Here is an 11,905-nt window from a genome sequence, read left to right as displayed (position 1 = left end):
ATATAATTTTCTCTATTTTCACAGATTTTTTTACCATTCATTAATAGGTTAATTTCCGTAGTTCTACCACTTCTAGAATTCAGTTATGTAATATATAAAAAGCACTCTGTTATAGAGAAGAATGAGAGGAATCTAATTCTGGAGAGTGGCTTCTGTATGACAGTACACTTTGTTCATTCTGGGTAGGACTCAACAGTTCTGCTATCTTGTATCATTGAGGACTTGCCAGAGGAAAATACTTAAGCTGGCATCTGAAATTTAAGGAAATTCTTGCCAGTGATGAGATGGGAGAAATAGATTCCCAACAATGAAATAGCATGTTTCCAAATACATACTTCCAATATTTATTTCAACTTGGAATGCTGAAAATAAATTCAGAAATAATACCAATAAGCAAAGGGGAAATCTGTGAAAGAAATTGGAATGTGGGCCATAAGACACTCTTTGTCTTCATCTCTACTTCTCTGGCCATTACCCTTCCCATAGGTGGAGCAACACAAGATACTAGCCCTCTTGCAGTCAGCAATCATTGCACAAATAAATGTCTTTTAGATAGCAAAGACTATCATGTGGTAGTATCTCACTGTATGCATTCAGTAAATACATGGGTGATTTAATTTTATCTAGAGATTGTACACAGTTAGGGATTAGAAGAGAAACTCTTTCAACAGTCTAATGATCCCGTAATTTATGTTTGGGAGATAAGAGGCATGGGACCCAGGATATTGTACCTTGGTGAAGGAACTGCTGGATGGGGTTGTTGTTGGCATCTGAGGAGTCTTGAGATGGCTTTCAGGTAGGGTTTTGCTGGCCTCTGAAGGTTTTGGATGCTGACTCTGTTCCTGGGGTAGTGCCATGCTCCTGGAGTCATGGCTTCTCTGGTTTGTATTTTTCTGTATCTGAAAGTATTCATTTTTTGTTTAATGCTTTTTTAATATTAGGGAAAGCATAACATCTTTAAATATGTGACAATATCATCCTTTATTAAATTCTAATAGATGTCATTACCTTCAAAGATTGCCTCTATCTAATGTATTCCTCCAGGCAACTGCCAATATAGTTTTTTGCTAAAATGTAGAATGATCTAACATTCTTAGTAAAATAAAATCTTTATTTACTTATTTTTTAAAATGAAATCCATTTTTGTCTTTATGGCATAAGACAGATGAGAAAAGGGCTGCTTGTTACCTGTCTTGCATGAATTTCTCATACCTTTCCACATATGCCAAAGTTGTACAGAACTCACTATGCTGTTTCTCACTTTTAATATTTGTATGCAACATTTTCTCTTCCTGAAGTCTTTCCAATGTCTGCCTTTACCTTGTTAAGAGCAGTAGTATCTAGTGCATACTGGTTTGTCATAATGTACAAGGAAGGCAATGGGATACAAAATGTATATCCATGATCAAATTTAATTTTCAAACCAATCTTATGAGGAATATGTAAGCTATTTCTCCAATATCATGCAACTAATGAGCAAGATATATTCCAAGCCTATCTTAACGGCAAAGAACTTGGTTTTGATAACTAACTTCAATTAGGCCCGTGGCCTCCTAATTTCTTAAAATATTTTAATATTTAGCACAAGTTTTATGTCTTTTTGAAGAAGATAATTGTCTGTCTCCTAATATATTTTAATAATTTTCTCTATTTAAATGTAAGTGCAAGGGCATCATTTGGTTTCTCATGAACTCTGCAGAATTTTAAGTGTAAAACAACAGAAGTATGGTTTCCTAAAAGTTAAAGCAAATGATTTTCATCTTTGGAAAACTAATATTTGTTTGTTTATTTCTCACCTGGATGAAACTATGCATTTCTGACATCAGTTTTGACATATTTTCCCTCTTTCTCAGTCGAAAGCAGAAGAGTCGAAGCTTATCTCCTTTTTCACAGGGGATATTGTGGCATTCTCCTTTTCCTACTACAGCCATGCTTCCTGTTTTATCCTGAATTTCATAGATTGTCGTCTTCCTATTTACAATTTTCTGCAACAAAAAATTAATATCATGTTTGTGAGAACATAGTAACTACAGTGCATACGGGAAAGTCTCTTGTGACAGATTAAAAACAAGATGCAAGACAGCAACTCCTAGTACTGTATCAACATACAATACATATGCCTTAGTCTAGACGGTCTCACAGAGCTCTCCCTCAATATCCTTTTTGTTTAAGTCCTTAATGTTCTAAGTATTTCTGTTACAGTTCTAGAGCAATGAGTTATCTTCCCAATTTCAACTTCTTTCACCTCCAAGACAACTATGCTTCCCAAAGCACCTTGATAGAAAGGAACCTGAAGTCCTTGGTAGGCTTATTTGGCCTCTGCCCCTATGCAAAAAGAATGGGCATCTGTTACAACTCATCATTCACTAGGTTGTGAGGAATCTGTAATAAAAAACAAGCTTCTAGTAACTATCTAGTTACTTTTTCGACTTTCTCCATTTACTGAATCTCTTTCAACATCTGCTCCCATCCTGAACTCAGGTCCTTAAGCTCAAACATTCCAATTTCTTGCTCATCAAGGCTATTACTCATCGTTCTGGGTGTGTATTTCTAAGAATTTCTTTAAGAGTGTGTACAGAAAGCAATGCTGGTAAAATAAGAGGTCATACTAGAAAATAAATATAACAGATCATGAGCTGTCAGTCATCTAAGAAATTACTGGAATCAATAGCCAGGTATAGATGGTTTTCTGAGTTTGAATGTCTCAAGCTAACTAGTTTCATGAATTTTGACAGTAACATATCAGAAAAATTATTCTGCTCATTTTTTGTGACATATCTAATATACGAGTACAGATTACCAGATTCTCCAAGTATCACCCAAATTTATATTTCTCAGTCATTCAATACTTTTTGATGAATGCATTTCATTTGGTCAGAACATTGTTCTGCCTGTTTACTGCAATTGATTTCCAAGTATAAACAGTCAATTCATTTCTTGCCCTGATTGTCAAAACTGGAACTCAAGCCTCAAAGGACAATACTGTATTCAAAATGAAAACAATGTGATTTTTGCTACAATTGAGATTATAATCAAAGAAATAAGTTTAGTATTATGTCTGTATGGATCTAGATCCCTCAGTATCTTTGATCATTATGACTCATAATAGATAGTCATAGCTGATGAAGTCTCAAGGTTTCTCAGTGAATGTTTTACTAAAGAACTTCAGGGTGATATTTTGGAAAGAATGAGAACATTAATAGTTCTCCTAATCCTGGTCTTAACCTTGAAGAAGACTTTATCTACTTGTCAGTAGTTTAGAGAGAGTCCTGAGTTCTAATGTTAAGTAAATATGCAAACTTCCATTTAGCACATCAGGGCTTTTAATTTCAAGTGTTATTGTAGAAAATGCCACAAAACAGCTTTGATGCCTTACCGTATGTAGCGTAAATAATCCATATACAATATATCCTGAGGTTTGTTTGTGAAGAATATTGATCTTTGGAGTTTTCTTTGCTCTTCTGATGGTGTCCTTTGGAACCTCAAGCTTTTGGTCAAGACCAGCTTCAGATACAGAAGAGGCTTCACTCACCTCTAGGAGACTATTATGTTTAGAATAATTTGATATAATGATGATTCTCTTTTTAATGAATTTCCTCTTCAAGTTGATGTTTAAAACCTTCACATGAAAGAACTGTGTCTGTGTAGCCACTGTAGCATGAAACATTCTTCTTTGCTCATTTTCTGAGGATTCATATTTAAATATTTTTGTTGCATTTAGTACCATCACGATCATTGGGTCTTCTCGGAAAATATTTTTACTGGCAGTTGCCTAATGGTTGGCCAAAGGTTTTAGGCTCTGTGCATGATAAAAAAGGAATACAAAAAAGAAATTTTTGAGTGAGGAATACAGAATTGCTCTTCAGTGACCTCAAGTCACAACATTGGGCCCCAAAACGTTATAGATGTGTAGAGCTGGGGCCAGGATACAGGGAAGGAGAGGATATTCTGAAGTAGTCTCATAGCCAGAGGAAGTAATACAGGAGACTACATAGTAAAAGAAGACTTTTCTCTAAACAGAATAATCCTTAAAATGTAAGATATAATACCAAGATAAGACAAGTGGATGCTGAGCCGATCATCATGAATTAACTTAAAATAAATTTAGGATAAAATAATGAGTTGCAGTTTTATTCTTACCAGCTTAAAATGCCAGAGCATAAAAATAGACAAAATATAATTGAATAGCGCTAAAAATGGTAAAGGGTGTCCACCACAAACCACATACATCAACAGTGTTTAGTTATTACCAATGTAGACAGGGCACTTTTTAGCATACAGCTCATACTTTTCCTGCCTAAGATAAATGCTGTTAAAGCAGGTGAGAACACCTGTGGGCTAAACCCCTCATAATGCCCTCATCTCAGTAGGTTCAGGCTACAGACACTCTACAGAGTGTCATTTCCACCATTGCAGCCTTTCTCAATGTCAGGGCTCTAGGAGGTAGCATGCTGACAGAAAACCAAGGATCAGAGTGGATTGTCTTTAATATCCTTTCTCTATAACATCCAGGTTTCCTTGATTTGCAGGAGAACACATTAATGAAGGGAAATTTGTTCAATTTCAAGAAAAAGCGCTGGAGGAATAGGTAGGCCTCATTCACAAACCAGCAGCTCCTGGAGTGGTCTGATCTGGAATACCATATACAGTGATCATCTGTGAGTGATTGGACTTTATTTGATCTGACTTTTCATCCATGTGACCCATTCAGCCTAAAACAGAAAAGTCCTTTCCCAGCACAAGTTAATCAGTAACCATAGATTCATCCGTGAGAATATTAATAGTAACTGATATGCTACTTTACAAGGAGCCACATGAATACAGGACCTGCATGAAGGGGATCATATAACTGCTCAGAGAGACATAATAGGACATTACATTGCATGATGATATTTTCAGAAAAAATATGTGTATACATAGGAGTAAATATGAGAGGGTATATAGAGAAATGTGTCATGTTATGGATGCTGGAATTTCATGTAAAGTTAATTAAGTTTGATCTGGTTTGCCTGCATTTATTCCTTTTTTTCTGAAATAGTCTTATATTAATACAAAATCTAATGTAAGAAAAAAGGGAATAGAGCAAATTAAGGTTGGTGTTGTGGTTTCATCACTTGTTGCCCATCATAATTGATCCCCTTTATTGTGTATCAGAAATATAGAACATTCTTTTTTATAATAAAGCTCATTAGAGTTTCAATTAGTTTTTAGACTATTGCTGATACATGCATATAGTAAGGCTGACCTGTCCAAATTTGAGATGAGTACAGCATTATAAGGATTATCAGAATCATGCAATTATTAATTGTAATTTACTTTCTTTCATTTGTAAGTCTTTGTGTATCGTTTTCTGCCTGCCTACATTTTCCCAAACTCCTGAGCTCTCTTCCCTATTCCGTCACTTCTCTTTGTTTTTACAACCTTTTGGCCTCACAATAGGTATTTTTGACTGAGTCAGATGACCTTTATTTGTCATTTGCTTATCTGTAGTGGTTCATATCTTAGAATATGGTTTCCTTTTTTTTACTTTTTCATTTTGAGATGGAATCTCGCTCTGTCACCCAGGCTGGAGTGCAGTGGTGCGATCTCAGCTCACTGCAACATCCACCTCCCTGCTTCAAGCAATTCCTCTGCCTCAGCCTCCCGAGTAGCTGGGATTATAGGCACAAGCCACCATACCCAGCTAATTTTTTTGTATTTTTAGTAGAGATGGTGTTTCATCATGTTGGCCAGACTGGTCTCAAACTCCTGACCTCAGGCAATCCACCCACCTCGGCCTACCAAAATGCTGGGATTACAGGCATGAGCCACTGGGTTTTCATTTTTTCATTGAGTAAAGGTATTTATTGGAAGCTTCCCATGAGGCAGACACTGAACTAGGCCCTGGTTTACAGTGGTCCACAGAATTACAAACTAGCCCTAATCTTGGAACTACTTTGAGTAGGTGGGAAACATAAACACTTATTAACTTCAGTTGTCATAAACAGTAGAAAAGAAAGAAGTTCCTAGGAAACAGAATGCCATGAAGATTTAATCTGTTGCAGGGGTCTAAGTGAGGATTCCCTGAGGATAAGTTCTCAATATTGGGATCCAGAGTGTGGATAGGGTTGGCCAGGTAAGTTTTAAGGTGAAAGAAATATGGTGTGTGAAAATCCTAAAGGAAAAAGGAGCATGGTGTATGCCAAAGAAACTTGAACAAATCAGTGAGCAAAGGGAATGGGTGTGTAATAGATGGGGGCAGTAGACAGTGAGTCCATTGCTGAAAGTTCCAGATTCTGCAGCTCTCTGTCTCTTCCCCAAACAACACAGGACAGAAAACTTCCTGCAGTCAGAGATAATGTCAAGTTCATCAAGTATGCCTGTGGAAGCAAAAGATTAAAATGCAGTGAATTCTCAGTCTATACATTTGATTTACTGGCTGATCATTGATGTCATTTTTCAGTAGAAGATGAAATCAGATTCCTACATTTTGGGTTGAAGAAAACGAATCAAAAGGGTACCAGGAAGAGTGTACCTCAGTTGAGGAAGTGTTGGGTGGAGCTGATGATGAGGTCTGGGGAGGTGGGGAACGGCCCATGGCTGTGGACATGCTGGCTCCTGCAGAGCAGGAAGGCTGAGTCTGCTCTTTGGATATCTTACTCCTTTTGGTTCCAGTCTCTTCTTCAGATGGTTTTTTTCTTTTCTACAAGTATTTTATGTTTCTTGTTAATTATTTTCAGTGTCAAATGAAGCAGAGCACATTTTCATTACAAGGTAATATATTTATTATATATAAATTGTTTTTCTTGGAAACTTAAGTACATCCCCAGGCCAATGGAAAGAACAGGACATAGATGGTTTCATTTTTAAAAAGGGAGCAGAGAAAGTAACACACATCACTCTTTAATTACTTGTGTTTTGGGATATGCTGACTTGCAGTTAAGAAACTAGGCTTTTGTAAACATAGGCAAACATTTTTTATCTGACTCTCAAGTTAACATCCTTCTCTAATGGGGATGAAAATATTATATTTATTTTATATATATTTACATTATGTTTACTAAAGCGTTTAACTTGTTGACTTGCAGAAAGATGATCAATTATTATGTAATTTGATAAATCTGAAACTTGATGGGAAACATATGAAGAAATAACTGCCTGCTGGACAGACTGAGTGGAAGAGCCACAGCAGAGCTTCCACTGTGAGACTCGAAGCCTGCTCCTCTTCCTGAAGCTTACCTGAGGTCCAAGAGTCTCCTCTGCTCCTTTAGCTGTGAGACGGTTGCTTGGGGTGGATGCAGGTTTAGCAGGATCCACTTCTTTCTGTTTCGTCTTTTTAGATGGGGTTATTCCTTTGACTGGAATGGATTCAATTTTATTCACAACTAATGCAGAAAAAAGGAAGATGTATAAACCCAGAGCAGATGATCGGGGACAGCTGAAGCAGTTTCAATACTACTTGCTCTTAGCTCCTGCTTGAGAGTTCAGGTGCATTTTAGTCTACCTCTATTGCATTGTCCTAGTCTGGCTTCCAGGAGGCCAGCAGGAGAAACAAAGGCACAAACACTGACTCACACTCCTCAATGCTTTCATCACTCCTCCCCTGTGCAGTGAGAACATCCTTCCTGTCCTCTGAACTCCATGTGCTCAGTCAAACCCTTTCCCAATCCTATTCTATCATTTCCTTTTAAAATGTAAGGTTCTCATGATGCTGACTGCTTAGTCATATTCTCCAGATAATCTATTTTATTTAAATTACAGAAACCAGTGAAAGGAGATGTTAAATAGGTTTGTGAGGTGAGATATGGTGAGTTTTGACTTGTTTTCTTTTTTTTTTTTTTGAGACGGAGTCTTGCTCTGTCGCCTAGGCTGGAGTGCAGTGGCGCGATCTGGGCTCACTGCCAGCTCCGCCTCTCGGGTTCACGCCATTCTCCTGCCTCAGCCTCCGAGTAGCTAGGACTACAGGTGCCCACCACCATGCCTGGCTAATTTTTTGTATTTTTTAGTAGAGACGGGGTTTCACCTTGTTAGCCAGGATGGTCTCGATCTCCTGACCTCGTGATCCACCCGCCTCACCCTCCCGAAGTGCTGGGTTTACAGGCGTGAGCAACCGCGCCCGGCTGACGTTGTTTTAATTATTTTAACTCGATGATATGACAAGAGGGGAGGTCTTCATACTTCCAGGAGCAATGCTTACATATAAGTATTGTTAACTTTTGTATTATAAAGGATGATGATGTGTTGAATATTCTCAATAGAATGGACACATTAATTGGCTAAATGTACATATCTCAGATATAAACAACAATTTTTATAATTTTATTTTGTTGTTATGTAATCTTTCAAACGTACTAAAAGTCTCAGTCTCTTTTCAACTCCCTCTCCTTTTTGTTCTTTTACTGCTCCTCAACTCCGATATACGTCAATCCACATTGGTAATGGAATGCCATAAGTTGTCAACTTGTTGGCATCTGAAGTACCAACATTGTCAAGGCCAATGAGTCACAAATTGGGAAAGGGATGTATCAGCTATGACCAAGGTGGCATTGCAATCAAGGTTGGGAAGGGTGGGGATCGTTGCAGGGAGTGGATGTTCCCTCTTCCCAATTACCTTTTAACTTTTCTCTTTTAAGAGTTTCAGCAAGATCTCCCAGTGTTGGTATTTCTTTGAAGAATTCTATTAGTTTGCGCAAACCAGCATCACCTGGGAACTTTTCCTCCATTAAGTCAGCAATCTGAATTTTGTCATACTCTTCTTTCATTTTTGGATTAAGTTTTAAATCATTACTCAGTAAGGACTTAACAATTCTAAAATGATAATCATTGATGACCTCTAATCCTTTTAGTAGAACAATTTTCTTGTAGTCATTTGCCATCTCTAAAGATATAAGTGAGCCTGCAAGAGAAAAATGGTATATAGTGTTACACATGTATACAGACAATTTAAAAGAAGATGTATGCCTATGTGAATAAGTGAGCCTAAAGATATAAGTGAGCCTGCAAGAGAAAAATGGTATATAGTGTTACACATGTATACAGACAATTTAAAAGAAGATGTATGCCTATGTGAATAAGTGGCCCATAAGAAAGGGTTGTTCATTGTGCCAGTTTTCAAAGGGAATGCTTCCAGTTTTTGTCCATTCAGTATGATATTGGCTGTGGGTTTGTCATAGATAGCTCTTATTATTTTGAGATACGTCCCATCAGTACCTAATTTATTGAGAGTTTTTAGCATGAATGGTTGTTGAATTTTGTCAAAGGCCTTTTCTGCATCTATTGAGATAATCATGTGGTTTTTGTCTTTGGTTCTGTTTATATGCTGGATTACATTTATTGATTTTTGTATGTTGAACCAGCCTTGCATCCCAGGGATGAAGCCCACTTGATCATGGTGGATAAGCTTTTTGATGTGTTGCTGGATTCGGCTTGCCAGTATTTTATTGAGGATTTTTGCATCAATGTTCATCAAGGATATTGGTCTAAAATTCTCTTTTTTTGTTGTGTCTCTGCCAGGATTTGGTATTAGGATGATGAAGCTGGAAACCATCATTCTCAGCAAACTATCGCAAGGACAAAAAACCAAACACCGCATGTTCTCACTCATAGGTGGGAATTGAACAATGAGAACACATGGACACAGGAAGGGGAACATCACACACCGGGGACTGTTGTGGAGTGGGGGGAGGGAGGAGGGATAGCATTAGGTGATATACCTAATGCTAAATGACGAGTTAATGGGTGCAGCACACCAGCATGGCACATGTGTACATATGTAACAAACCTGCATGCTGTGCACATGTACCCTAAAACTTAAAGTATAATAATAATAATAACAATAAAAAAGAAAGAGTTGTTCATGAATATGTGTGATAAAGAAGGACTTAATGACCAAATGTGTTACTGTAGAAATTGAGTGAAGAACTGTTGCTTTAGGAGTGTCCAAGTAATTCATCCCATTGAATGAGGATAGTTGAATTGGGTCCAGGCGTTAGAGGGAGGTCTGTAAACAAGGAATTGTCTCAGTGTTTAGTGTATGGGCTATGCAGTGTCAAAGTGCTTGATTCCTCTTCCCACCCTTTACTGGGGCTGGAACCTATCCCCCAAAACCTGCCTGTTGTTTCTTAAATCTTCCCACACCCACCACTATGACTGGAGTGGCCTAGGTGTAAATGGGCTGCAGCCTCCCACCTTATATGAATAACTTTCTGCCACAGCACTACAGTTTCATGCTGGGGTGCCGACCCTATTCTCCTTAACTCTTCTCTTGTCAGCTCTCATTAGTATCCTCTTCCTTGGTGTTTGAACCTGCCATATTTGTCCTCTGTGCTCATAAAACTATCACTTTCCTGGACATCTACATTTTCTCTATTGCGGGAACACAGGATTTATTGGCTGGAATATTTCAATAGTTGCTTGATTTTTCTTTTAGGCTCGATTTGTCTAATTCATTTTCGTTTCACAGATCCACATTTCTCTCTATAAGCCACATTTTTATCCCACTGAAATCTTTCAATATTTGCCCATTTTCTTTTCAGTACGTTCCTTGCTTCTTGTATTGTTCCAGAAGACTTTGAATAATCTGCATTTTTTTTTTAACCTCTGGCACTTGTGTGTTCCTTATATCTTATGTTTCAGAAGTATAAAACATTTTCATGCTTCATGACTTTGCTAATTCTCTTCTCATTGCCTGGAAAGCCATTCCCACATTCCTCTCTCTGACTACCTCTCCTACAACCTTTTAGACTCAACTGAGGGTTTGTCTTCTAGAAATTTTCAGAGTCCCCTTATGGACAGAGTGTTACTCCTCTGGACCTCTTTAGCACCAGTGCACTTTAGCACATGATGACACTCGAAGCAAGCTATGGATTCTTATTTCCTTTTTAGATTAACCTAGCACTTTGGAAGGCTGAGGGAGGCAGTTCACCTGAGGTCAAGAGTTCAAGACCAGCCTGGCCAACATGGTGAAACCCCGTCTCTACGAAAAATACAAAAGTTAGCCAGGCGTGGTGGTGAGTGCCTGTAATCCATAATCCAAGCTACTCAGGAGGCTGAGGCAACAGAATTGCTTGAACCCGGGAGGTGGAGTCTGCAGTGAGCAGATATCATGCCACTGCACTCCAGCCTGAGTGACAAGAGCAAAACTCCATCTCAATAAAAACAAATACAAAAACAAATATTTTAATTATAGAAAACATGTATTTGTGTACCTCTTGTGTAATTTAGGTATTTAAATTCCTGGGGCTGTTAATTGCTTTCTTCTTGAGAGAACATGAGTGTCCTCAGATTGATAAGCATAGAATGAAGGAAAAAATATATACAAATACATATAATGAAACTGAAGAACATAAAAAACAAGCAAATACTCCATAAGCCGCAGAGAATGAAGAATAGATCACCTGCAAAGATCCAAAAATTAGGTTGAAACTGATTCTCAACAACAAATCTACTTGAAAGAGAATGGAATCATTTTTATATAATGCTGGTCCAAAGTCCCATATAAATTGCTAAACAAAAAGTTTAGAAATGGGAAGTTTTGATTTGTTTTGTGAGTATGACAACACAATTTATTTGCAAAATGAAACCAGATGTGAGCTTACAGGAGACTATGTATGATTTTTAGTTATTCCACTTAAACACAAATGTTCATATGTTTTGATGCTGAAATATTAGTGTTTTTGCTTTTTTTAGTAATGACACTGATTAACACTGAGGTTTCTAGAAAAATGTGCATTAAGTAATCTTTGTAAACCTACATGTTCTGATTTTCAAAACATATCGAGCCCCCCAGGTACAAAAGAAATGCTCTCATCATGTCTTGAAGGAAAAAATAATTTTAAAACTATTTCAATCTAAACAAAATGATATTTAAACAAAAGATCCTCAAAAACTATTCTCTGAACCTCAAGGCCTCAGTAGGTTTTCCAGA

The 11,905-nt window shown here is 37.5% G+C and overlaps 1 protein-coding gene across 1 annotated transcript; it reads right to left on the bottom strand.

Moving 5' to 3' along the window:
• Positions 1-647: 647 nt before the first annotated feature.
• LOC100444957 (pyrin and HIN domain-containing protein 1-like) lies at positions 648-8,855 on the bottom strand. The gene is given in 6 exon segments (XM_063723837.1): positions 648-899; positions 1,797-1,985; positions 3,377-3,799; positions 6,515-6,682; positions 7,219-7,337; positions 8,591-8,855. Coding segments are annotated over 6 exon segments (1,416 nt in total).
• Positions 8,856-11,905: the final 3,050 nt, after the last annotated feature.

Source organism: Pongo abelii, chromosome 1 (assembly GCF_028885655.2).
Source record: "Pongo abelii isolate AG06213 chromosome 1, NHGRI_mPonAbe1-v2.0_pri, whole genome shotgun sequence".
NCBI lineage: Eukaryota > Metazoa > Chordata > Mammalia > Primates > Hominidae > Pongo > Pongo abelii.
This window is presented reverse-complemented; position numbering and strand designations above follow the sequence as displayed.